The sequence below is a fragment of the Pyrgilauda ruficollis genome, unplaced genomic scaffold, assembly GCF_017590135.1.
Source record: "Pyrgilauda ruficollis isolate IOZ18807 unplaced genomic scaffold, ASM1759013v1 scaffold180, whole genome shotgun sequence".
Taxonomy (NCBI): Eukaryota; Metazoa; Chordata; class Aves; order Passeriformes; family Passeridae; genus Pyrgilauda; species Pyrgilauda ruficollis.
Window position 1 is genome coordinate 1,155,423 of NW_024516985.1, and position 22,854 is coordinate 1,178,276.

The 22,854-nt window shown below is 45.0% G+C and overlaps 1 protein-coding gene across 1 annotated transcript in view; it reads right to left on the bottom strand.

Annotated features, from left to right (window-relative positions):
* Positions 1 to 11,023, bottom strand: part of CAST (calpastatin) — a 51,496-nt gene extending 40,473 nt beyond the window's left edge. The window contains exons 1-2 of the mRNA XM_041464550.1: positions 10,899 to 11,023; positions 5,615 to 5,680 (exon numbers count right to left, since the gene is read on the bottom strand). Of these exons, the coding sequence (XP_041320484.1) occupies positions 5,615 to 5,680; positions 10,899 to 10,940 (108 nt within the window). The 5' untranslated portion in view covers positions 10,941 to 11,023. The remainder of the gene's footprint in view (positions 1 to 5,614; positions 5,681 to 10,898) is intronic.
* Between the last annotated feature and the right edge of the window lie 11,831 nt (positions 11,024 to 22,854).

Here is a 22,854-nt window from a genome sequence, read left to right on the forward strand (position 1 = left end):
AAAAAAAAAAAAAAAAAACAAAAAAAACAAAAAACCCAAACAACCCCCCAAAATAAAAACCAAAAAGAACCCCCAAAACCAAAAACCCACCAAAAAAAAAAAAACCAGAAAAAACCCAGACCAAAACCCAAAAATCCCACCTCCTAAACCGCCCCCCCCCCAAAAAAAAACAAGAAAAAACCAACATCCTCCTGAAAAACAATAAAACCAACCAAAGAAAAGCCTCCTCCAAACCCAGAACCAGCTAACAGGGTGAAATAAATCCTTCTTCAGACTATGAACTTGTGTTAAACAACTAAACAGAATAAAGAAAAAAAAATGTTAATGCCAATAATTGCTTGGCAGTAAACCAAACAGCAATAAAAGATAGAGAAGAAAAATTAACAAATAAATTCTCCTCTTCTCCTCTGCAACAGAGAAAGACTACTTGGAGGTAAGCCACGTGGAAGTTCAGGCCACCATATCAAATGAGTGTCACTCAGTGAATACTGACCACAGCACATGGAGTAATATATATTTTAGTTCCCAGAGTCATCTTTCAACAGCAACTCCTTTGGTATCCAGGTATCCTCATTACATTTGTAAAAGCAGAAGCACTGGCCACATCATTCAACATTTATCATTCAATTCAGGTTTATCCTTCTTTCACCCTGATTAAAATAAGGATATCAGGGTGTTTCCCAAGATGTTCTCTCCATGCAAACCAGCTCAAATACCCTTTATTGACAAATGCATCACAGCTGTTCTCATCTTCTGCCCCTCCAAGAACTGGAAGAGTATTTTTCTTCTGTGGCATTCTCGGACACAAACAAGTGAAGAATTACCTTGCAGCTGTGCTCACACCTTGCTTCCCAACCTGGTATTAACAGAGACAATGAATTATCAAAGCACAGCTTCTTTACGAAATGAATTAAATGCATTATGGGCCTGTAAAGAATTGTGTGTGAAGGAATGAAAGCTGTGGCACACAGGTACTGACAGTCTACTCTTCATTGTTAGCAGTGGCTTCAGAAAGACAGAACAGTCTTTCAGAGTGGAATACTAATTCTGCAGGTTTAATAGGGGGGAGATGAAATATACATTCTTCTGCTAAATGGATTTGCAAAGGAAGACATGTGTTAAGACTGGTGTCCAGAAATGCGGCACTTAGTGTTCATTTTGGATGACAACATTCAAGTGTTCATTGTAAGATTGCAGTAAGAATGCTTACAGCACACTTGTCTTGAGGAGAAATAAAAAAAAAAAAACCACAAGAGGCAAGGATGTGCAATCTCTGTTCTGCAAATGCTTTTGACAACCATCAGCAGCATTTCAGCCTCCCCCTATCAATCTTTCATTCAAGAACAGCTCGAGCAGCAGTCACCCTGTATTCCTTCTGAAGGCAGACACTTACATTGCAACAGCTCTCAGCGAGTACCAGAATTTAACTGAAATAATGCTATTTTTCAACTACCTTTGGCATTTTAGCCAAAAGAAGCACCAAAACAGAAAAGGGAGACACATAAAGAAGCTGCTGCTGTGTTTCCCAGAACTTTCTCACTCCTCTGCTGAAGATGGATTAAGGACACAATCCCCTCTGCCAGTCTAGAGGAGCTGTGAGGCACAAAGGGGAAGGAAAACAAACAAGCAATGCAGATATAAATTAATAATTTGGTACCAAAGTGAAAAGAAACCTCACAAACACCCCAGGTAAAAACTACCCATGCACTTCCACAACTCAGACCAGCAGTGGGCACCCCAACGAGATTTTCACCAGTCACAATGCCTTTACTCAGCATCAGTGCTTTCTCTGGATGAGCAATCCTAAGTGGCAAGCCTCAGGATTAAAAAGTATCACAGACACACTGATTTCAGGGCAAAGAATCCATTCTAACAGGAGAGAGGTGCTTTAGCACCAATGGTCACTGTCATCCTTTTCAAAGTAAAGAATATATTTCTTGATAAGCACAAGCTGAAGAAGCAGCACAGGTTCTGCCTGCATTCCTGTAAAGAGCAACCCAAAATGCCTCGTTAGAGAGGACCCTGTTTCACACCATACCTGGTGAAATATGGCCTCACTCTAAGCTGGGGCTTCCAATTCCTGTAACATACGACTCTGTCTTCCTTTTTACTATCACATTTTCACATCCAGACAGCAGCCATGCACAGGCTGGGCTTTTACACAGATACAGGATCTCTCCCTGGTATTTCCCTCTGCGCCAGTAAAAAGAGAACAGGCCTTTCTCCACATCATTAACATGGATCAACACAGAGCAGGGGGGTTTCAGAGCACAGCCACGCACCATGTGAGCACTTGTTCTGCATTGTTCTTGTGAATTTCATGTGGCAGAACACCCTGTGCCCCAAGGGCAGCCCTCTGACAGGCTGGACGTGGCATGCAAGGTTAGGACAGCAGGACCATGTGCCTCATCACAGTGCAAGACCTGCCTTCCTGAGTTTGGATAAGCTTCACTTTTATCAGTCCCCTGTCTCTAACAGTGGTCAGGAGCATGTAGGGAAAAAAACAAAACCAGTTATGTAAAAATAGTTCAGGTCTATGTTGATGTTTCTTCTAAACACTCTTCCAGACTCAATCTGGGGGTCGGGGATTTCTTAAGTTCAGTGTATTTTACAAACCATCCTGGGTTTTTCTTCAGTGGTTTTGTGCCACCTGCCCTTGAAAACATTTATATTTTAGCATCCAAGAGTTTCTAGAGCACTCGTGCCCCAGTGGCCTCAAAAGTGGAAGTGATCTGAAACTGGTAGAAGGGCATACACATACATAAGCTGAAGACAATGCCCAGATGGGGAATAAAATTAAACCACACCAGGTGTCCCTCACATGCTGACAAACTGCTAAGAGCCTTGGAACACCAGGAAGCAAGGGGAAGAAAGGAAATTCACTGTTCCATACCCTTTGCAGCGGCGGGCTGCAAACACGCTGGCCCAGGTCCACGAGGTCCCACCACAGTGAGAGAACAGAGGGAAGGTCTGGGAAACCTGCAGCACAGCACTCGCTTCTGCAGGGTGGCAGCTGCATCCCAGCTGCAGCAATATGCCACAGCTTCACCTGCATGAGCAACCAGCAGTTGCAACAGCCACCATTCTTTTCTGTTAACACCCCCCTATTATTATCGGCCCTTTAATTTGAAGGGATGGGACTACAGCTGGGCTAAGAACTATTTATTGCCCAGATAAACATCAGTCTCAAAGGTTGTGAGGGTTTAAAGAGCAAGCAGTCAGCCATAGCTCAACGTAGCCACACAAGTTCTTTGTTACAAGGCAATATATAACTTTCTAATCCAATGGGCAGTTGCTACAAAGTTTATTTTGCATTTTTAAACTATAACTTTTACTTATTTCTGTTGCAATTAGTATACTTTTATCCAGTGGGCTACTATCACACCTACACACGTTTCTATTGTAACTTCTAAACTCTTAGCTTGCTCTATACATTTACATTGCTACACTATAAACCCTTCACCATTTATCGATACAGTGTCTTACTTAAGGAATACTCTTACTTACAACTACAGAAACATAAGTTTATAGTTTTTTCTGCTTAATGTCTGTGTACTTTATTTTTACGTCAATCTAAGTTTCTTCTAAGGCAGCAGATCAAATCCTTCAGTGTCTGTGGAAGTTTCTATTTTCCCACTTCCCACATTCCTCCATACACACACTCACAAGGAATTAAAACGTTTCAGTAAAGCTAAAATGAGATTCTCAGCTAGTTTTTTCCCCCCCCAAGATTTTCAGCAAGTGTCTGATTCTCCCTAGAAGGTGAACTCAATAAATGTAAGGTTCTAACAACCAAGACATCAAGATTTTAAGACAGCTCCCTACAACTTGAGCCTTTGTCTTGGAGCAATGCCTAATACAATGTATTTTTATTATTGTATTAATACAATACTTTTGTTGACATCTACACTGATGAAGAACTGCCTTTATTTATTTTTTTTTTTCCCCCAATTACATATCCTAACACATCTGGAACTTCCAGCACAACTTTTGCCTGTTTCCCCAAGGCTCCATGCACAGACACACACTCAGCTGCCCACCACTGTCCACCATGGCATCCCTTCTTACCAAACAGGTTTCTATCTACACCAAACCTGCTGTGTTTTCTTCAGTCTGCTCTTAAGTCTCCAAGAAGAAAGGGTTAATAGTGTTAGTGCTACACCCTAACACTCTTCATGCAGAGCTCCTCCTGGTGCTGTGGCTACCTGACATCTCCCACTCAAACCAGTGCCAGGCCCTTCCTAAATTTGCTTTTCAAAGCTCTACCTTCCTTCTCTCACTCCTTCGGGACTATACACCGAAAGAATCTGAGAGAGAAGAGTTGTTTGCTGCTATTTTTGGTTAAAAAACAACCATACTGATTTTACTGTTTTCCTTTCAGTATGGATACATACTCTTCAAAGACCTCAATGTTTTATTGCAATTTTTCTAATGCCAAGCCTTTTCTAATAGGCAAGTGAAAAAACTCAGAATTCTAGACAACGTTGGCCAAAGCTCTCTACACATACATTAAAAATTTCTGCCTCAAAAATTGAAGACTGTAGGAATTATCTCTGACTTTCAAACAAAAATGTAACATTGCAGAGTCTTGGGAAAGCTGTTGAAAGACTTTGAGTTGCTGCCTCGACTGCTTAACAAATCAGAGTGTTTTTGAGGTAGGTATGAGTCACAGTGGAGTCAGTGACCCTCAATGGGTCTCTGGAAGAGGTTTTTGATCTATTTCCACTTTTAAGCACTGCAGAGTGGATGGAACAAATAAAACGTATGAAGAAATTCACAAGAGGAAACATACATGCAGTATTCTAAGGACTCAAAAAAGCAGGAGTATCTGGACAATAAATTTTAGTAAGAGTCTTGTTTTTGCTGGAAACAGATCTTCTCAATAAGAGATCAGAAACATTAACCCCAGAACCCCAAACTACAGGCCTCAGCTCCCACCCTTCCCACCAAAAAAAAGTCAGCACTTCTCTAATAGGAAGAACAATATGCAGTCAAAGAATATGGCATTAAACCAAGATTGTATAAATGCACAATGGTATTTATGAAAAAAAAAACAAACCCCAAGCTGTCTGGAGAGGAAAGGTGGAACATATTCTCAGGCTAGAGAAGCTTTCCTTGCTTTCTGGGCAGGAAAGAAAAGCAATTGCTTGAATCATCTACTTCAGAGGACTGTAACAAAAGCATTCACTGACCCTGATTTGCAGTGCAGTCAAACAGGCTCAGGCAAAGCCATTTCCCACACAGCTTCTGCTGAGGATGAACCACCAGGTGGAAAGCATCAGGGTGCACTCCCTTCACCTGTACTTCTGGGCAAATGAAAAACCAGGGCCATCAGATGTGTCCCACACTGCACCAGCACTGCACAGCAGACACCCCACTGAGGTAACTTCCATGGATACCAAGTATTAGGCATGAAAATGTGAACAGAGCAAAAAAAAACCACCCATTTCCAGTAGGGTGCTCAGCAGAACAAGACAAAGCTAAACATTCCTGAATAATGGCTGTCTGGAGTCACCAGTGTATTGTCCAAAAACTACCACTTTGCTATCAAAAATCAGTATAGGAGGAAATTCACTGCCAACTTTTCTTAATACACTCAAACACTTGGATTTACCTCTTCCACTTCTGCTTTTTTCTCTCCTGCCTTGGAAGACGCTTCACTTGCCTTCTTGTCACCATGCTGTGAACAGAGAAAACAGACGTGTAGTTATTTAGACCTCAACTCTTATCTTCCACACAAAGAAATTCTCAAAATTCTTAGTGCAAGGATGATTCATTTCAGCTACCAAAAAATGACAGCAGGGAATGCTTTAGAAGTTTTTCTTCTCACTAATGAACAGATTTCTAAATAGCCTGCTGGATAATTTCAAGAGAAATCAGTCATAAGGTCATGACTCTTAGGGCAGTTACATGACTGTTCTTGTGAAAAGTTCTGGGAGATATTCAGCTTATCACTCATCCCTCAGCAGCAAAACACTCTCCAGTGCTTGTTTTGGAAATGTCAGAACCACAGGCCTCAGCAGCAACTGAACAGCTCTCAGAGACACCAACATGGTGTGTGCACTCCAAAATCTGAACTCCCCTCAGACACTCTGAAATGCTTGCTGTGCCCAGCCCTCCTCACCTGACAGAAAGATGTTACCATGATCGCTGTAATTCTGCTGCTGACACAGCAAAAATAAATTCTCCAACAGTTCAGGCACAGGTGCACATCAGGAAATACAGTTCTTTCAGGATCCCTGAACCTCCTGCATCTTTAATGTGCTCTTCCTTTCACTAAACCTGATGTACAATCGCTGTAGCTTCCTGAAGAAAGACACATTTTGCTCAGCACACACACCGGTATCCAGCACGATGGAACTGCCTGCATCTCTGAAAAGTGGTGAATATTGCCCCTGAAAAAAATCTCTTTTCAAAAATAATGAAAGCAAAAAGCATAAATTAATATGAAAGGCAACATAATAGAGCTGCTCTCTAGTATCTCAGCTAGTGTAACTTCCCACAGCAGCTGAGACATCTGGGAGGGAGGATTCACGTCTGGTTTGTTTCGTTAAGTAAAGACAGGAGATGATTCAAGACCCATTTATTCCCTTCTGTTTCTGGGACTGAGCAGCAGGAGGTAGAGCCTGTTAATCCACTAAGTAATGAGTTCCTGCAGATTTTTCTTTACATGGCTATAGGGAGAAAGCAATGATCCATGTACCACTGCACTGTCTTCAACAGAAATCAGTTCCAGCACATCAGCAGGAGAAAATGCAGGCTGAAAAAAAGTACTATAGCAACAAAAATTTCAGTAATTGTTTTGGACAACCTCTAACAATTCAAGTTTTTAAAACGAGTTTGGTTATGACTAAGACACTCAACGAGTTTTAAAATTGGAAATGCTATAGTCATGTTCCAAATGTGCCTCTTCAGAGGAAAAACAAGCCCCATTGGTTGTCTATTCAGGTAAGAGATTAATTGATTCACTGCTCCATAATAGCACTTCCAGTAGAGACACAATTTACCCAGCTATCTGTGCTTTTTACTGCTACAATAAAAGCACATTGCACATATATCGGTTAGAGCAGTGCCAGTGAGTCTCCTGTTGCTCACAGAAGAGGAATTCCAGAGCCAGCACTGCCATAAGGCTCAGGAACTAAAGGAGAACATTGTTGATCAGGCTCTCTTCTTGCATGGATACCCTCAGCATCAAAATGCTCCAAAAATCAAGTATTATCCTGAATCCAGCTGTTAAAGTCTTCCCTAGCTTTCATTTGTTTTCTTCTTAAAATTCAGACATAGCTTTAAAAGCAGGAACACCAATTGAAGTGTAGGATCTCGGGTTTTTTTGTTTGTTTGTTTGTTTTTTGTTGTTGTTGTGGGGTTTTTTTTGTGGTTTTTTGTGGTTTTTTTTTTTTTTTTTCTTTTATTAAACCAAGTCAGGGAACGTAGGAATGGAATTCTTGATTCTTACTGAGCACGCCAAGCCTTTATCAGGGCTGAGTCTGTGTTACCCTTCCTCCCTGAGTCCACCTCCTCATCTTCACACCAAAGAAACCCACAGCAGACAGGACCATGGCACCAAAAGAGCATCCTGACCCAGAACTAGGAGGGAGATATGGAAGGGGATGGCAGGATTCCCTCAACCTCAGGCAGAACAAATCCCTGAGGGACCCCAGGGCAGCTTCAGTGCCCAGAGAGGATGCAGAACAGGCCAGGACAAGAACCACAACTTTGCTACCCCTAAACTCAAGTCAGAGAGACACTAAAAGCATGACATCTTCCCTCCAGAAGGAAAAGCCAAACACCATCTATAATAAAGAGCCTTTGACTCAGAGGCCAAATATGCTTATTCCAGCTCAGGAACAAAGAACACATGGTCAGACCAAAGCAGATTTGTTTTGTTTTAGGGTTTTTTTTTTTTTTTTTTCCCAGTAAGTTGAGTAATGCACTGTGTACACATGGAGCCTTGATACTCACTCCCTGGCCTCAGATAATAAAACAGCCTGTGAAAGCACTGCCTTGCAGGAAAGTCTGCTGTCCTGAAGAGGTAACCTGGGAAAGCACAGCTTCACAGTACACCTGAGAAATCCATGCTGGTTCCCTGAACAGTTGATGCATAAGGTGTGATGAGGGACCCCATTTCAATCATGCCCTTCAACAGCACTTTTCTTATCTGGATTTTCAAGCTTTGAACCCTCCACTAAAAAGTTAAATATACAAAAAGAAATAAAACAAAAAACAAACAAACAAAAAACAACAACAACAAAAAAAAACCCCAAACAAACAACAACAAAAAAAACCCCCAAAAATCCCAAATCAAACCAAAACAAACAAACAAAAAACCTCCAAAAAACCTCAACAACAACAAAAAAAACCCCCAAAAATCCCAAATCAAACCAAAACAAACAAACAAAAAACCTCCAAAAAACCTCAAACCAAAACAAACAAAACCCCAAACAAACACAACAAATAACCACCCCCCAAAAAACAAACAACAACAAAAAAACAACAACAACAAACCAGACAGTAAATCAATCAGTTTAGTCAGAAGGCTAAGCTCAGGTTTTGTGGGACAGTGTACATCCACTGCTCATTCATATTCACAACTCATGATGACAAGCTGACTTTTTCTTTGGGCACTCTTTCCTTTTGCTACTCATCTTCCAGTGCCAGAGATATAGATTCATAACCAAGGCAGTGGATCAGAGCAGCTCCAGCTCTCTCACATCAACAGTGGGCGTACAGCTGAAGTGACAATTTTAGTTTAACTCATGAGCTAAGAGTTCCTTGTAGCTTTTAAGCTGGCTCAAAATATTTTCCAACCTTACTAACTAAAAAAATACAAAACAAAAACAAAAACCCACACAATCCTACCCATAATCACGTGTTCACAAAAATACATACATAAGTGTCATGAACAAGAAAGTTTTTCCTGAGATCTTCATCCTGTTCTAAAGTGCACAAAAACGTCACCACACTATTAAGACACACCTTTAAGCTTCTGACTCAAATAGCACTCATAAACCAGAGAGTAACTGGTGAAAAAGCACGGAGAAAATTACAAACAACAGAACAGACGCCTATGCGCACAAAAATCCAGCCCTCACTAAAGGCTTTGCTTGCAAGAAATTCCTTCTAAACCTCAGGAGATTTAGGAAGCATTAACAAGCCTTTGGTTCAAGCCCACTGCACAGCATCTCGGAGGATGTGCAATAACTGGGTGAGAAGTGAAGTCTTGCAAGACTCTCAGCTAAAGTCAACCAACTCAGCATTACAGACATTCAAGGAGATGGGAGTCTGACTTTCGCTCTCAGCTGGAACCAGGAGGAAGAGAGAGATCTTGGACACTGCTTGGAAAACTGTCAGATGCGAAGAGTTGCCAGGGGAGTTACAATCAAGGCAGGTGAAGAATCGAAAGGTGAAACCCAGATTCTTATTGCATCCAACCCCAGGTTTAAATACACCAGCCAGTAAAAACTCCTTTGTGTCTGTCCCTCTCATCCATCTCTCCTACCTCCCCTGCATGGGAGAGGACTCCAGTCCCATGTGGAGACCCACAAGAGCCAACAATCACAACCAGGGGTTTCCAAAGGAGCAGCTGTGGGAGCAGTTTCCTTACCTGATCACACACAGCCATATCTTGGTATCTTTTCCTCCCCTGGGTGCAATGACACAGAGCTAAGGAGGCCTTTTGAATCCATTCCATAACTTAATGAAGTAATTCTCAAGCTTTCCCCCTTGTGATTTTGTGCTACCTCCACCACACTGATGTGACCTGGCACAATGGCTGATACTTGAAAACAGTGATCCAAGCTACATGAAGCAACTTAAAAGTACAGTCATAACTGCAAGAGGTTTCATCTACCTGATCATATATTTAGGAAACGCATTAAAGTGATATTTTCTCTGAAACCAACGTTTCCCAACACATGCTTTCTGTAAAACTTTAACAGAATGCAAACTTTTTTTTTCTTTTCACCGCTCCACAGAGAGGCCAACTGCTTCCTCCTACGTGTAATAAACCATAAAGCTTTCTTAAAAGGCTTTTAAAAGCCCTTTAAAGTAGTCGAGGGCTCGTCAAAGTAATGAGCAGAGATCCAAGTCCATCCAAACCACACGGAGCCGTCAGAGCGCTGTGGTTTTCTCGGGGAGGATCTGGCTCTTCCCGGCAGCACCGCCGCCACCCACCTGCCGTGAAGAACACGCTCCCGGGAAAAAGGCGCAGCGCATTTCCCCCCAAAACAGGAACATTCCCACACAAAATCCCGTCTTACGCCTCCTGGCGCGGTTTCATCACCCCGCGAGCCTGCGTAACTCGGGCGACGACGAAAACTGTTAACTGCACCAAAACCCCCAGTTTTCTGCGTCGCTTTCTGACCAGTTTTCTGCGTCGCTTTCTGACAGCGGGTGGGACGCGGCGGGGACAGCTGGAGCGCTTCCACCTGACCCGAAGCACTGGGGCTTTTTTTTTTTTATTAAAAAAAAAAAAAAATCGCTGTCTCGCCTCCAGCCTCACAACCTCCTTGCCTTACCCCCTTCTCCATCCCGAGAGCCGGGGAGCGGCGGGAGCTAAGGGGAGCATGGGGAGCATGGGGAGCATCCCGCCCGCCCCACCCCGCGCCCCCTCCGGGGTGGTCCCGGCTCCCCAGCGCGGTGGTCCCGGCTCTGCCGGGGCTTTCCCCCGCACTCACCATAGCGTACCACCAGCGGGCGAAAGCCATGGCGCTGCGGCTGCTCCTGCTGCCCGGCACGGCACGGCACGGCACTGCCCGGCCCTGCCCGGCCCGGGACGCGCCCAGGGCGGTGCCGCAGCGGAGCCGCTCCCCCGCCGGGGCCGCGGGGCACCGGGGACAGCTCGGAGCGGCATCACCGCCCTCCTCACACCCCTCCCCGCATCCCCGAGCCCGCCTTACCGCCGCGGGCAGCGGCTGCCGGCCCGTCCCGGGCGCGGACATGCCGGTCCCGGGAAAGAGCAGAGGCTCCCGGTGGCTCGCAGCTCCGCGGGCGGCTGGAGCGGCCGCCGGTCCCTCCCCTTCCTGCCGGGGCCGAGCCGGGACGGGGGAACCAGGGGGGCCGCGAGTGCGGGAGGAGGCGGCGGGGAAGGGACGGGGAGGCGTTCAGCTGGAGCGAGTGGGTTTTCTTAAAAACAGCGTTGTTTTGGGGGGCTGGGGGTGAGGAGCGCGCAGATTTTCTTCTCCTCACTCAAGTAATTCCCCTTGGGACAGCGTTTGGGTGTCGACAGCCCACCCCAGGCGGCTCCAGGCTCCATGGCAGCCCCCAGCGCGGATTTTGGCCTTCCCCTGAGATGGAGCCGGGTCGAGGGTGCTTGGGGCTCCTCCGACACCCGGCTCCTCCGCCGGCTCCTCTGCCAGCTTCCTTCCCACCCTGTTCTTATGGCAGCCTCCTTCCCCAGCCTTTGCATCCTGGCTCCTCCACCAGCCTCTGGCTCCTGTGCCAGCTCCCCTAGAGCTGTGCCACCTCAGATTCTCAGCCGATGGCTCCATCAGCTCGTTCCCACCACACAAACACACGCGGCTGGTTTGGAAGTTGGCCGCGCATCCCGTGGGTTGGTGTGCTGCTAACCCTCACATCCAGGGGATTTGTTGCAGGTCAGGCTATAAAATGGGAAGCACAGGTGTTGTGTGCAGGAATGGGCAGAGTTTGGCGAGATTGCCTCTCCAGTTTGTGTGCAGTACACGTCAGTGTTTGGGGTGTTCTGTGCCGGGGGACCCCAGGCTCAGGCTGGATGGGTGGAACAGCTGTTGGATGAGTGCACTGCTCTGTAGGGGTAACAGCAGCAGCTCCTGAGCACATCCTTGTGTCAGGAGGCCCTGTCTATAAGCAGAAGAAAGGAAAAGTGTCCCAGTCTTTAGGGAGTGCTTGTCAGCTGCTTCCTTGGGGAGCAGGCAGTAGGACTAATCCGTGTGGTTGGAAGCCTGTAAACCCAATTAGTGCCTACGCCCTCGGCTGTCAGACCCCAGAGAAGTGGGTGAGGCCTGCCCTCGAGTTCTTGGGAAAAGGACTTTGTTCTGCAGAGAGAGGGGGAATGTTCAGAGGGATCTGCCTAAAGCCACCCCTGCTTTTCCTTTCTGATTCCAGCCTGTGACACTTAGCCCAGGTGCTGCAGACTCTTAGACAAGGTGCTCCTACGTGGGGCTGGTGTCTGCAGGTTTACCTGGGGTCACTCTGACAGGTCTAGCAGATTGTGCTGCATTCCTCCAGCTGGCTGCAGGCAGCCCTCAGGAAGCGTCACCCGTCTCACTGCCTGATGACAAACAGCTGGAGCTGACAGTAATTGGAGTGGTGGAGCTGCACAGCAGCAGGGCAGTGACACAAGAAACCCTCGGTGATGTCAGCCTGCATCACGCTGGACATTCAGGGTCCTGCTGACCCAGAAGCACATCATTCCAGCTCTGCTGGTAGGTTCAGTTTATAAATGAGGTCTGAACACTGCTGCAGGAAGGAGGGGAGCTGCCCAGACGCTTGCCCCAGTTCCTGCAGTTGTTGCAGTGTTTTGCAAACTGATTGGGCTCCATCCAGCCTTGCAAGGAAATCTTGCTTTAGGGCCGAGGGCTTGGCATTGTTACTTCTATTAGAAGGCTTCTCCAGCTTGCCACTGCTTCAAGAAACAGTTGTTTATTGACAATTTCTTCCAAGTTTATTCTTAGCTATATGTAGTTTATATGTAAAGGATGCAGGCAGCACACATTTACCTGGGGATGGAAAAGCAGGTTCTTGTTTGTCTGACAGAAGGAGAGTCAGCTGATGGATGCCTGAGTCAGCTTTTTAAATACTAAAGGCCTAAACACCACTCCAACAGTTTACTCATTTGGGTGAAGATTTGGATGTTTGAGTAGAGCAGTTGTAATTATCCAAGTCAGTCTGGCACTTTATTATCTTTAACTAAGAAAAAAAAAAAGCTTTCCTTGCAGCTTGCAGCAGCATACAAGTGTGTGGTATCAAAATCACACTGTGTTTTCTGTCATAGTTGCTACTTATTCCTTCAGAACATCTGCAAGTGAGCAAATCCACTGAGGCTTGCTGAGATTTTACATGGCATTAGCCATGGAGTTCTGCACAGGGCTGATCAGAAACAGATGCAAGAGGTGATGGGCAGCACAAACATAATTTTTTTTTCAGTGTTTATTGGCTGGGAAAAGAGCAGGTGACCACATCAGGAACACACAGGTTGTTTTTTACTGCAGTGATGTCTGATGTGAACAAGTACTCAGAAAGAGCTGGTGTGCTTTTAATAGTCATGGATACATTTCCATCTAATTCAAGGTGTTAGGAGTCTAAAATTGGAATGGAGAATCACAGGCTCATTTTCCCCACCATGCCTCATCTCCAAAGGGCACCAGTTGACGTCAAATGCCTCCCAATAAAAAGGTGCTCTAAATTCTGGCAGGATGGGATGAAATTTTTGCCAGGCATACATATTTTATTAATGTAACTTGCATAATGGTATGACTGCAAGCTTATGAGTCATTCATAAAATCTACAAAATAAAGTACAAAATGTCTTGTGTGACTGGATTTTTATCTAGGGTAGTTTAAAAGAAGTCTTAGTAAAAAAACTAGTTTAAAATAGTTTTTTTTTTTTAATTTCTTTCATCCTCTTCCTGTGGTTTACAAAGAAACTCATTAGAAGTTTTTGTTCTCTTGTCTTCCTCTGAAACCCAAAACCATCAGGATTTACTTTTTTTTTTCTTTCTTTTTAACATGATGCGTTCAGTCCCACCCTGTTTTATCACACCCACAAAAACAAAGACAGACAAGTAAATTTCATTTCTTCTTCTACTGTTTTTGTTCACAGCACATTCAGAAAATGGAAATTGGAATTTTAAATCATGGAAAATCTGTTTATTGATAAGCCTAGTTTGATGACATTCTTGCTGTAGAAGACAATGCCAATCCTTACTATTGAAAAGAAAGGTTTATTTCCTTACCTGTGGATACATGTATTTTTGCACATATAATAAACATCTTATATCATTTAAGTTGTATGTCCTCTGCTAGTTTAGTGCAGTGTGAAGATTTCCTGCTGGACTTCATCCCACTCCTGAGTGGGGATTTCCTCCCCTGAGGCAGAAGACATAAACTTTGACACCAACCAAGAGAAAATTAGAGTCTTCCTTGAGGTTTGATATTTTGTAATTCCCTAAATACCGAGCTGAACTTTAATTAAAAACCAAAATCATTTTTAAATTAATCTTGAATAATTTCCAGTGCCAGATTTGAGTGATATGTATGAAAGTTTTTTGTCTATGCAAATTTTCTCCTTCATTACACTGAAACGCAGCAAATCCCAAAGCTTAGTACAATGTATCACATAAAACCATGAGGGGGGAAAAAATAAAATTGTGGCCTTCGTCATCCAGGATTGTATTTCATCCACCTGTGTTTGGCCTCTCCTCTCTCCCTGTTGTCTGCTGGGGAAGCCAAAAGGTGCTGTCAGTTCTGGGAGTCAGCAGAAATTCAAGGTAATTGACCTGAAAACCACACTATAAATTAATCTTCTAGCAAACCACAGGCATTTTTTCCTGGGCTGGATACAGATCCAGATGAGGTTGTGACCCCAAAGTGAGTCCAAAGGGAAGAGCAGCACGATGAGTGAGGCGTTGCCCCAGTGAATGTCAAACATTGCAGCTATGCAGGAGTGCCCAGCCTGCAGCTCACTCTGTCTGCTGGCTTTGTCTGAAAAGAACTCTCCCAGTGTGAGGTGCGTTCTCTCAGGTGTAAACTGAATTATGAAAATACAGAAGAGTTTATGGACCAGACCTCACTGATTTTTATGAGCCTGATTTGTGAATATTTATACATATGAAAATAACAGTACCATTCATCTTGGGTTTTTAAAATGTAGGGTTAGAGTGGTGGGTAGAATTCTGTAGGTAGAAATTGCAGATTGGTGAGTTTTGCGAGAGGTGAGACGGAAAAGCCTCGTGTATTTGGAAATATACTTTAAACTCTTAATACTATACTAGGGTTTCAAAATCAATAGAAATCCATGCTCACAAAATAAAACACATTGCTTTTAAGTACAGCTTACACTGTCAACGTGCAGGTTTTTAGACAATGCTTTGATCTGTGCCAAATCATAGAATCCATGCAAGAGATTAAAAATTCCACGTGCTCCTTGGACATCTTTTCACATAGTCTCCATTTGCTACAGAAACAGTAATTTGCTTGAGACTGATAGCATTCCCTCCAGTGCCCTTATCCTTAATCACCCAGGTGAGCAATGCTCCCCTCAGGGCACTTCCCTTCTTCAGGTGAAATTAATCCCGAGATTCTCGGTATTAAGAGGCTCCCCAGAGGAAGGGCTGTGTTTTTCTGAAGTGCGTCCGGTAAAAGAAGTCAAAAATTGCCTGTTTCGGTTTGCAGAGGTGCAGTGGGTGAGTTTTGATGCCAGGGTGATGAAGGTAAGGTTTTACCTGTCATCACACCCCTGCTTATGTTTTGGTTTGTCTTTTCTTTTTCTCACTCTCTAACCCATGCACAGATACACATGCAATCAAGGTTGGCAAAGCCCAAGCCAGATTAAAATACAGTTTATAACTAATCCAGGAGCAAAGTTAAAGCTAATTCTCAACTACTTTATATATAGTGTTCACATGCATTCACATATACATAAACATCTTGCAATTATTTTGTACAAGATGTAATGCACAGTGCCACTAAACAATGCTCCCACGATTCACAGCTAGAATAAAAGATAATGACTGAACACTGAAGGAGAATAACTCAAAACAGCACTGATAGGTAACATAAATTTGCAATGAAGCTACACACCAAAATGTTAGCGTAAGGTAGAATTTTGACAGAAACCTTGGAGATCATCTACGGCTAGGAATGTGAGGAAAAAACTTCTTCCACCTGCCTCTACTCAGCTTTTGCAAGGGTTATCCAGATAGCAGCCTCGATATCAGCTGTAGCTGTCAGTGACAGGAGCAGCATGGAGTGGCCACGACCCTGTAATATAAAAAAAAAAAAAAAAAGATGTTTGCAGCAGTTCCTTGGGAGTTTTCAGGACTGTGCTTCTGGGAGAGACCTGGACAGTGTTGGTTGCTATAAAACACAAAATGCTCTTCTGCCAGGACTGGAAAGATCTCTTTTGCTTCCTCCTAGGGTTTGAAAATTCTTCCCTGATCCTATGTTTGGAGAGTGATGCTGCCTAGGTGGAGTCACCATCCCTGGAGGGATTTGAAAGGCATGTAAATGTAAAAAGGTACTTGGGGACATGGTTTAGCGTTGGCCTTGGCAGTACTGGGTTGACAGTTGGTCTCGATGATCTCAAAGGTCTTTTCCAACTTAAATTATTTTGTGATTCTGTGATTCTTCTTATATTCTTTCAGCAGCTGCCCGTGAAACAAAATGTCAGTAATTAGAAGAGTACTTCCATAGTGTTTCCCTTCTGCACTTGTGACAGGGTATGGAGAAAAAAAAACAACAAAAAACCTCTGGGAAACAAGAAATTCCTGTTGAGAGGCAGGGAAATTACAACACTGGGCTCTGTATGCTCCATAATTGCGGATTGGCTGGATGTGGAGCAATTATCAGCCTCGTTAGCGTCTGGTTCATCCTGTGTTTAACTTGGTTAACTAATGCCTCATCGGAAAGTGACATTAATATGTTAAAAGCTGCATTAACGTTGACAACCATGTATCTTCTTACAGCCTGCCTCCCTGAATCCATTATATCCCCTGCACTGCCATTACTTCCCTCTTCATATCTTTTCTCCCTTGCATGGATCAAGTTCTTCTCCATCGCTGGTACCATGCCTCCCTCCAGATAAAGTTTCACAGGTCTTTTCTTAGGTTAATACCACACTTGGTGCCTCTTAAGAAGCACAACTTTCAGTCAAAAGAACACAAAGGAAGCCAAACCAAGGGCAGGCCGGCACAGGAATATTTTATGGGAAATTACAACACTGCTTCGCAGTAAATTATTTCTTGCTTCAGAAGTGCGTGAACACGCGGAGCTGGGATTGCTTGGAAAGGAAACGTGGGTAGCATGGAAAATATTTTACAGCTGTGTGTTGCTCTGAAGGCAGCAGATATTTTTTGTAGTTAAAAAAAAGCCAGCAGATTGAACGGGCATCGAGCTGAACCCTGGAAAAGTGAGCACCAGGGCCGCAGCGCTCCGTGCAGCCTGGCTGGGTGATGCATTGCCCGAGGACATCCCTGCTTGCAGCAGCTTCCCTTCCTGCTCATGCTCCTCTGAACACAGGCATATGGCATTAATGGAGCCAAAGCACGGACAGCTGTCCCTCGGGAGCAGTTCTCAGTTCCTCCTTTCTCTTTTAATCCGCTGGGTTTGTGTTTGCCCTGAGATGTGCGGTGGGGCTGCCCTGCACTGCGGCAAAACCCGTTTCCTTTCGTGTTCAGGAGCAAGGAGAGCGCAGGAGTGCTGAGAACCTGATTTGTGGTGAAACCACTTGGTAGAGCAAGCCAGCACGATTTACATGCTGCTGACGTGCAAGTCATCGTGAGCTGTGACGGGGAGGGAGGGGGTTTTGCACATCACAAACCCACAAATCTGTCACTTCTAGGCAGAGGCACATGGTGCTTCTCCGAGGCAGGCTGATGGGGCCAGACAACCTTGTGAGCTGAGGTGCTGCTCTGCTCCCTGTGGGTGTCCAGTGCCCCGTGCTGTGTTGTGAAGGTGAGAAAACTCCATCTGCCGGCACACCAAACGCGTGCCACAAACGTGGGTGGGTGGCAGATGCAGGGCTGCTCTCGGGGAACTTGGGTTTTGTGAACAGCAGCCCCAAATGTTGCAAAATCCGAAGTCATGCAAATCACCACGGAGCGGGAGAGGAGTGACAGGAAATCGTCTTGTTATGAATAAAAAGTTATCTATATTTTTAAGGTTGCAGACTTAAAACAAGTTGAACCAGTTGCTGTTAGGTTAGCTTCGTGTTGCAGCCATCTATTGAGAGTTCTTCTTCAATTACCAGTTAATGGTTGGTGATCAGCCATTGTCCCCCTGGTGCTTGCCAGGGAGTGACACCGGGACCCTGCAGGTAGCAGGGGAAGAGAGCGACATCAGAGCTGGTATGCAGATGAGAATGCATTTCACCAAACTTTGCAGTTTTCCAGGAAAACCCCTAAAAACAACGAGCTAACATAGAATTAAGAGACCTAAGTGATGTCTAAGGAGGAGGAACTTAATCCAGTCCTTTTTGCTTCTCACCCTAACCTGAAAAGATAATAACTAGAGAAAGGACCTGAAATGATAAACCAAAAAAGTGGAATCTCCTAATCTCCCGTGAGGACGCAGTCCCCAGCTCTGCCTGCAGACCAGCGGACAGAGCTGCATCATCCTCCTCCTCCGTGCCACTCCTGGGAGCAGCGGCGGCGTGGGCGCGACCCGTCGATTTCTCCCCACCTGAGCTGATTCTTTTAAATAAAGGCATTAAAAAGGAGAAAGATCTCCTGCCCCGTTCATTTATTTCACTCTGCTTGAGGAAATGAGTTTGGTTTGTGTGGAGTGGCTTGTGATGGAGCTGCAAGGGACAGACACACCGTGCCCAGCCAGAACCAGCCTGGCCACCCCTGCTTATGGTGATGCTCTGCCCTGGCACCAGGAGGACACCCCTGCCCTGTGTCCAAATTCCTAGGCTGCTTCTGGATGAGGAGCAGAGAAGCTCCCTGGAAGGGGAGAGGGGCTGGATCCATTCTGGCAGGTGGATTACTCCCTTACCCCATGCCTGCTGCTCCCCTCACAGCTCTGATGTGACTCTCTCTGGTGAGCTCCATGGCAGATCTGTCCTGCTCTGCTCCCCTGAGGCACCAGGCCAGCAGCACAGCAGCTTTGGGGTGCAGTAATAAGCTAAATAATTAATGTACCATCATTAAATGTGGCAAAAATCATGGGCCCGAGTGAGAAAATGAATGCATTGTGCTGTGTAGACCCTGAAAATCAATATTTTTTGCAAAGAACACAGTATGAGTGCAAATGCCCACCTACTAGGGGAACCCGGAAGTCAAAACCCTCCTCCACCCCTCAGAATTTGCCACAGCTGCAGGGAATGTGGTCACTTGTTCTTGCCAGGGACCAGCAGCAAACCTCAGTGCAGGTATTGGCTTTCCACTGCCACTCAGTGAGTTTTAGATCAAGACAAAAACCCAATTTCTGTAACAGATAAATGTGGAAACAGTATTTTGCATGAGCCAGGTTAAGATATCTACACCTGTGAAAATCCCCTCCCACTGTAGGGAAAATATTGATAAATCATGACAGCAACATTATCCTTGTGGAAAAGGCTCTGGAAAGCTCTACCGGCGTTGTGCACTGCTGCCAGAAGATCACCGATCCTTTTAAACCCCAAACCCGCTGCCAGTGGTTGCGAGCAGGCCGGTGGTTTGGGAAGAACAAAGAGTTTGGAGAGTTCAGCGCCGGGATCCACGCGGTGATGCCGGTGCTGACATTTCCTCTGCATCCTCTGCCCCCGCTGCCCAAGAGCGTGGGTTTGCAGCTTCGCCTTCCCAAGAGAGGATCCCTGGGGAGCCGGGATGCCTCTGGGGATGGGAAATATGAAGTTCAGCCTGTGAAAAACGCCAGCCACTTGTTTTTAAAATTTTAAAAGTTTAGTAGTAATAAAATGGTTATAAAAATAGTAATGTAATTAGAGTAATAAAATTTGAACAATTGAGATTAGGACAATATGAGACAATATGAGACAAAGAGATACGGACTTCCTGGTACCTTTTTCTGGGCAACATGAACCCGAAAAAGGACCCCCGTTAACAGAGGTTCAACCCTTAAAAACAACCGCCTGTTGCATATTCATACATCTCATACATGATGCATAAGTTCCATTCAAACACAGGATTCTGTATGGTCACTGCCAACTCCTTCCTCTTAATCCTCATGCCGTCTTCCTGTCTGAGCGAGGTGGGAAGAAGTTAGTTTTCTGCTGATAAGGGAGCAATAAATTCCCTTTCTCTGAAAGATTTAGGTGTCCTGTGGCTTCTATCTGGTGCGAGTCCTTTCTTAAACAAATATCTTACGTATCACAGTTTCTATTTCAACATTATGTTATAACCTAAAACTATATTTAACACACTACCTAAGAAAATTGACGCAGCACAACTTTCTGACATAACACATACAATATTCATTGTAATACTTGAGAAAAGCAAGTATTAAACGCACATTTTTCACAAGCCCGCAAGGGGGAATTCCAGAGCTCTGTGGGAAGGCTTGGCGAAGCCACGCAGCGGGGCGAGGCGGGGAGCAGCGCTTTGCTTGGGCAGCGGTTTATCCCTGTTCCCAGCGCTGGGCAGAGTGGATGCTTGGCTTTTCCTCCCCCTGACCGCAATCCTGCCCTTCCTCGCTGCCTGCCTGTGTTTACAGAGCAGCTCTTTATGGGATGCTTAGGGCGTGACTCATCCGCAGCAGCGCCCAGACCTTTGCGGAGCTGCGTTGTTAAAGCTGAAACTTCCCTTTTCCCTTCCCCGACCCTGCAGATGAGCCGGGCTCCGCTGCGCGGACCTGTTGACAAGACTGCGCTTGTACTCTTTTGCTTTTCTTGTTTGTCTTGCCAGAAATCCTGTGCGGGAAGGTTCCTAGGAGTCATTCTAGCCCGGGTCTGAATTTCTGAGCCGAGAAACGACGTGTTTGGGAAGAGTCGGGCGCTGCTGTGCTTGTGCTGTTGGGGGAGCCTCCTGCCTGTCGGTGGGGCTGCACTGCCTCCCCTCCTCTCCATCTCCTCCCCGTGTGGACCAGGGCTCTGTAAAAAAACCCCAAAATCAGCTGCACCACACACCCAGGAGGTACCACACTTAACACCCTTGTCTTTCACAGCAGAAGATTTGTGCTAGACATTTCTAGACCTTGCTCAATAAATTTCACCGCAGTGCTTTTCACCTTTTTTTGTTTGTTTGTTTATTTGCTTGGTTTGGTTTTGTTCTTGTTTTTAATGGCTACTGGATGCTTCAAATTGTCCTGCTGGCAGCACAGGTTCATTTCTGGTAACTCATATCTGGGTTCATATTTGCTGTACACAGGCTTTTGTGTCCTCAGCCCCAAGTCCTCCAGAAAGGGCCCTTGGTGTGCCCTGGTTTCTACCATTTCTGGGAATCAAAACAGCCTCAGTTATGCATCATTACTTTGGTCAAATTCTATTATTCAGCTCTTTTTTTTCCGATACTCTGATGATATTTGTGAGTCTCAAGCATCTCCCTGCTGTACTGAGAAATACTGAAAGATGTGGCAGAAAGACAGAATCTGAGGAATTTAAACTCTTTAGACCTACACAGCCCTTTCACAGCTCAAAATGGCTCCGAGCATCAGTGGCACGATGGTGGTGGGTTGTCCTGTCCAGTGGTACACTTTGTCCCAGCTGTGTCTCCCCTTCTTCAGGGAGCCCCAGGAGTACAGCAGGTTTTGATTTCTGCTGTCTCTTCTCTGGGGAACTCCCTTTGCCCCTCTGGGGCTGTGACTCATTTCCTCCCCATGGCTCATCTCATCCTGTCTGCTGCCAGAGCTTACAGCTCCCTCTTCCCCCCTGCAGCAGCAAAATTTGCTACAAAAACAAGTGAAGCTGTCACGTTGCTGGAAATCTTGTCCCCTTTCCTGCAGCACACAGAGAGCCTTGCCTGTGGGGCTCTGTGTATGGTGTGACACGTAAGGAAAAGTGGGGAAAAGATCCTGTTATTTGCATGTGAAGCCATTTTATATTCCTGTTGTGCAATGTGGGGGGAGACACAGCCAGTAATAACTCAAGTAGTGAAGTAGCCTCAAGCTTCAGCCTCCAATTTGTTAATGTAAATTAAAATCTTGAGTAGTGAATGAAGGCAGAAATAACCATGCTGGCAGTACCAGTTCTTGTGGTGAGAGGCATCCTCAGAGTGAGCTGGCCAGGAAATTGGGGTGCACATTTCCCTGCCCTGTGGGCGGGACCCTTCCCTTTCATGTGCAGCATAACTTCTATCTCTATGTTGTTCAAGATAGGTGATCTTTCTTTGCTTAAGAAACTGATCCTTTCTGAGATTGAAAACACAAAAATTTTCATTGTTATCTTTCCTTGCCTAAATTTGTTTTCCCCTCTCACTCAGATTCAGTTTGTGCCATTATTTTTATAAATTTTGGAACAGGAGGCAAAGAAAACTGAGTTGTAGGAATCTTAAAATGATGCAATCTTCTTTTAATACAACTTAACTCTGGTGTTTGGCTTCCTACAACAACAGGGGAAAATAAAGACTTCTAAGGTCTAATTTTTTTTTTTTTTTCAATTCTTCATCTGGTTGTAAAGCCTCCCAGGGAGGTGCCAGTGTGTTTTTTTTGCTTCTGTGAAGAGTTACTAGAGCTTGCCACATCTGAAGAACTGGGCTGAGGGATCCTGCAGGTGGAAGTGAAGGATTGCCATCATGTTGGGCCTGAGACAGGATGCAGCAGGGCTTTGAAATGTGGAAAAATTAAAATCATTCTGTGAAATCAGTGTCCAGGCTGTTCTCAGGTTTGTGTGGAGAGAGACCCATGGGGAAAATATCAGACCTCTAACAGCTGAGAGAGAACAATCTGCTGTGGACTCTGTCAGATGCATCCTGTTTTTTCAGACTTCAATTTAACAGGTAAAGGGCAGCACTGTAGTAGTGATGGTTCACTGCTACAAATAAAGGCATCAGTGTTCTAACCTCAGAACTGATTGCAATTAAAATTAGCTGCACAGGATATTCTGCCAGTATATGTGCGGGGACACAACTGAAATGCCAGTAATACAGACCCTGTTTAATTTTTTTTTTTTTAAATGCACTTACTATAATTCCAAACTAGAGCCAAGCTGGCAGAAGAGAGATTATAGTCATGGGGCATAGTCTGCCAATACATTCCTTATTTTCTCTTGAAACACTTAAAATAT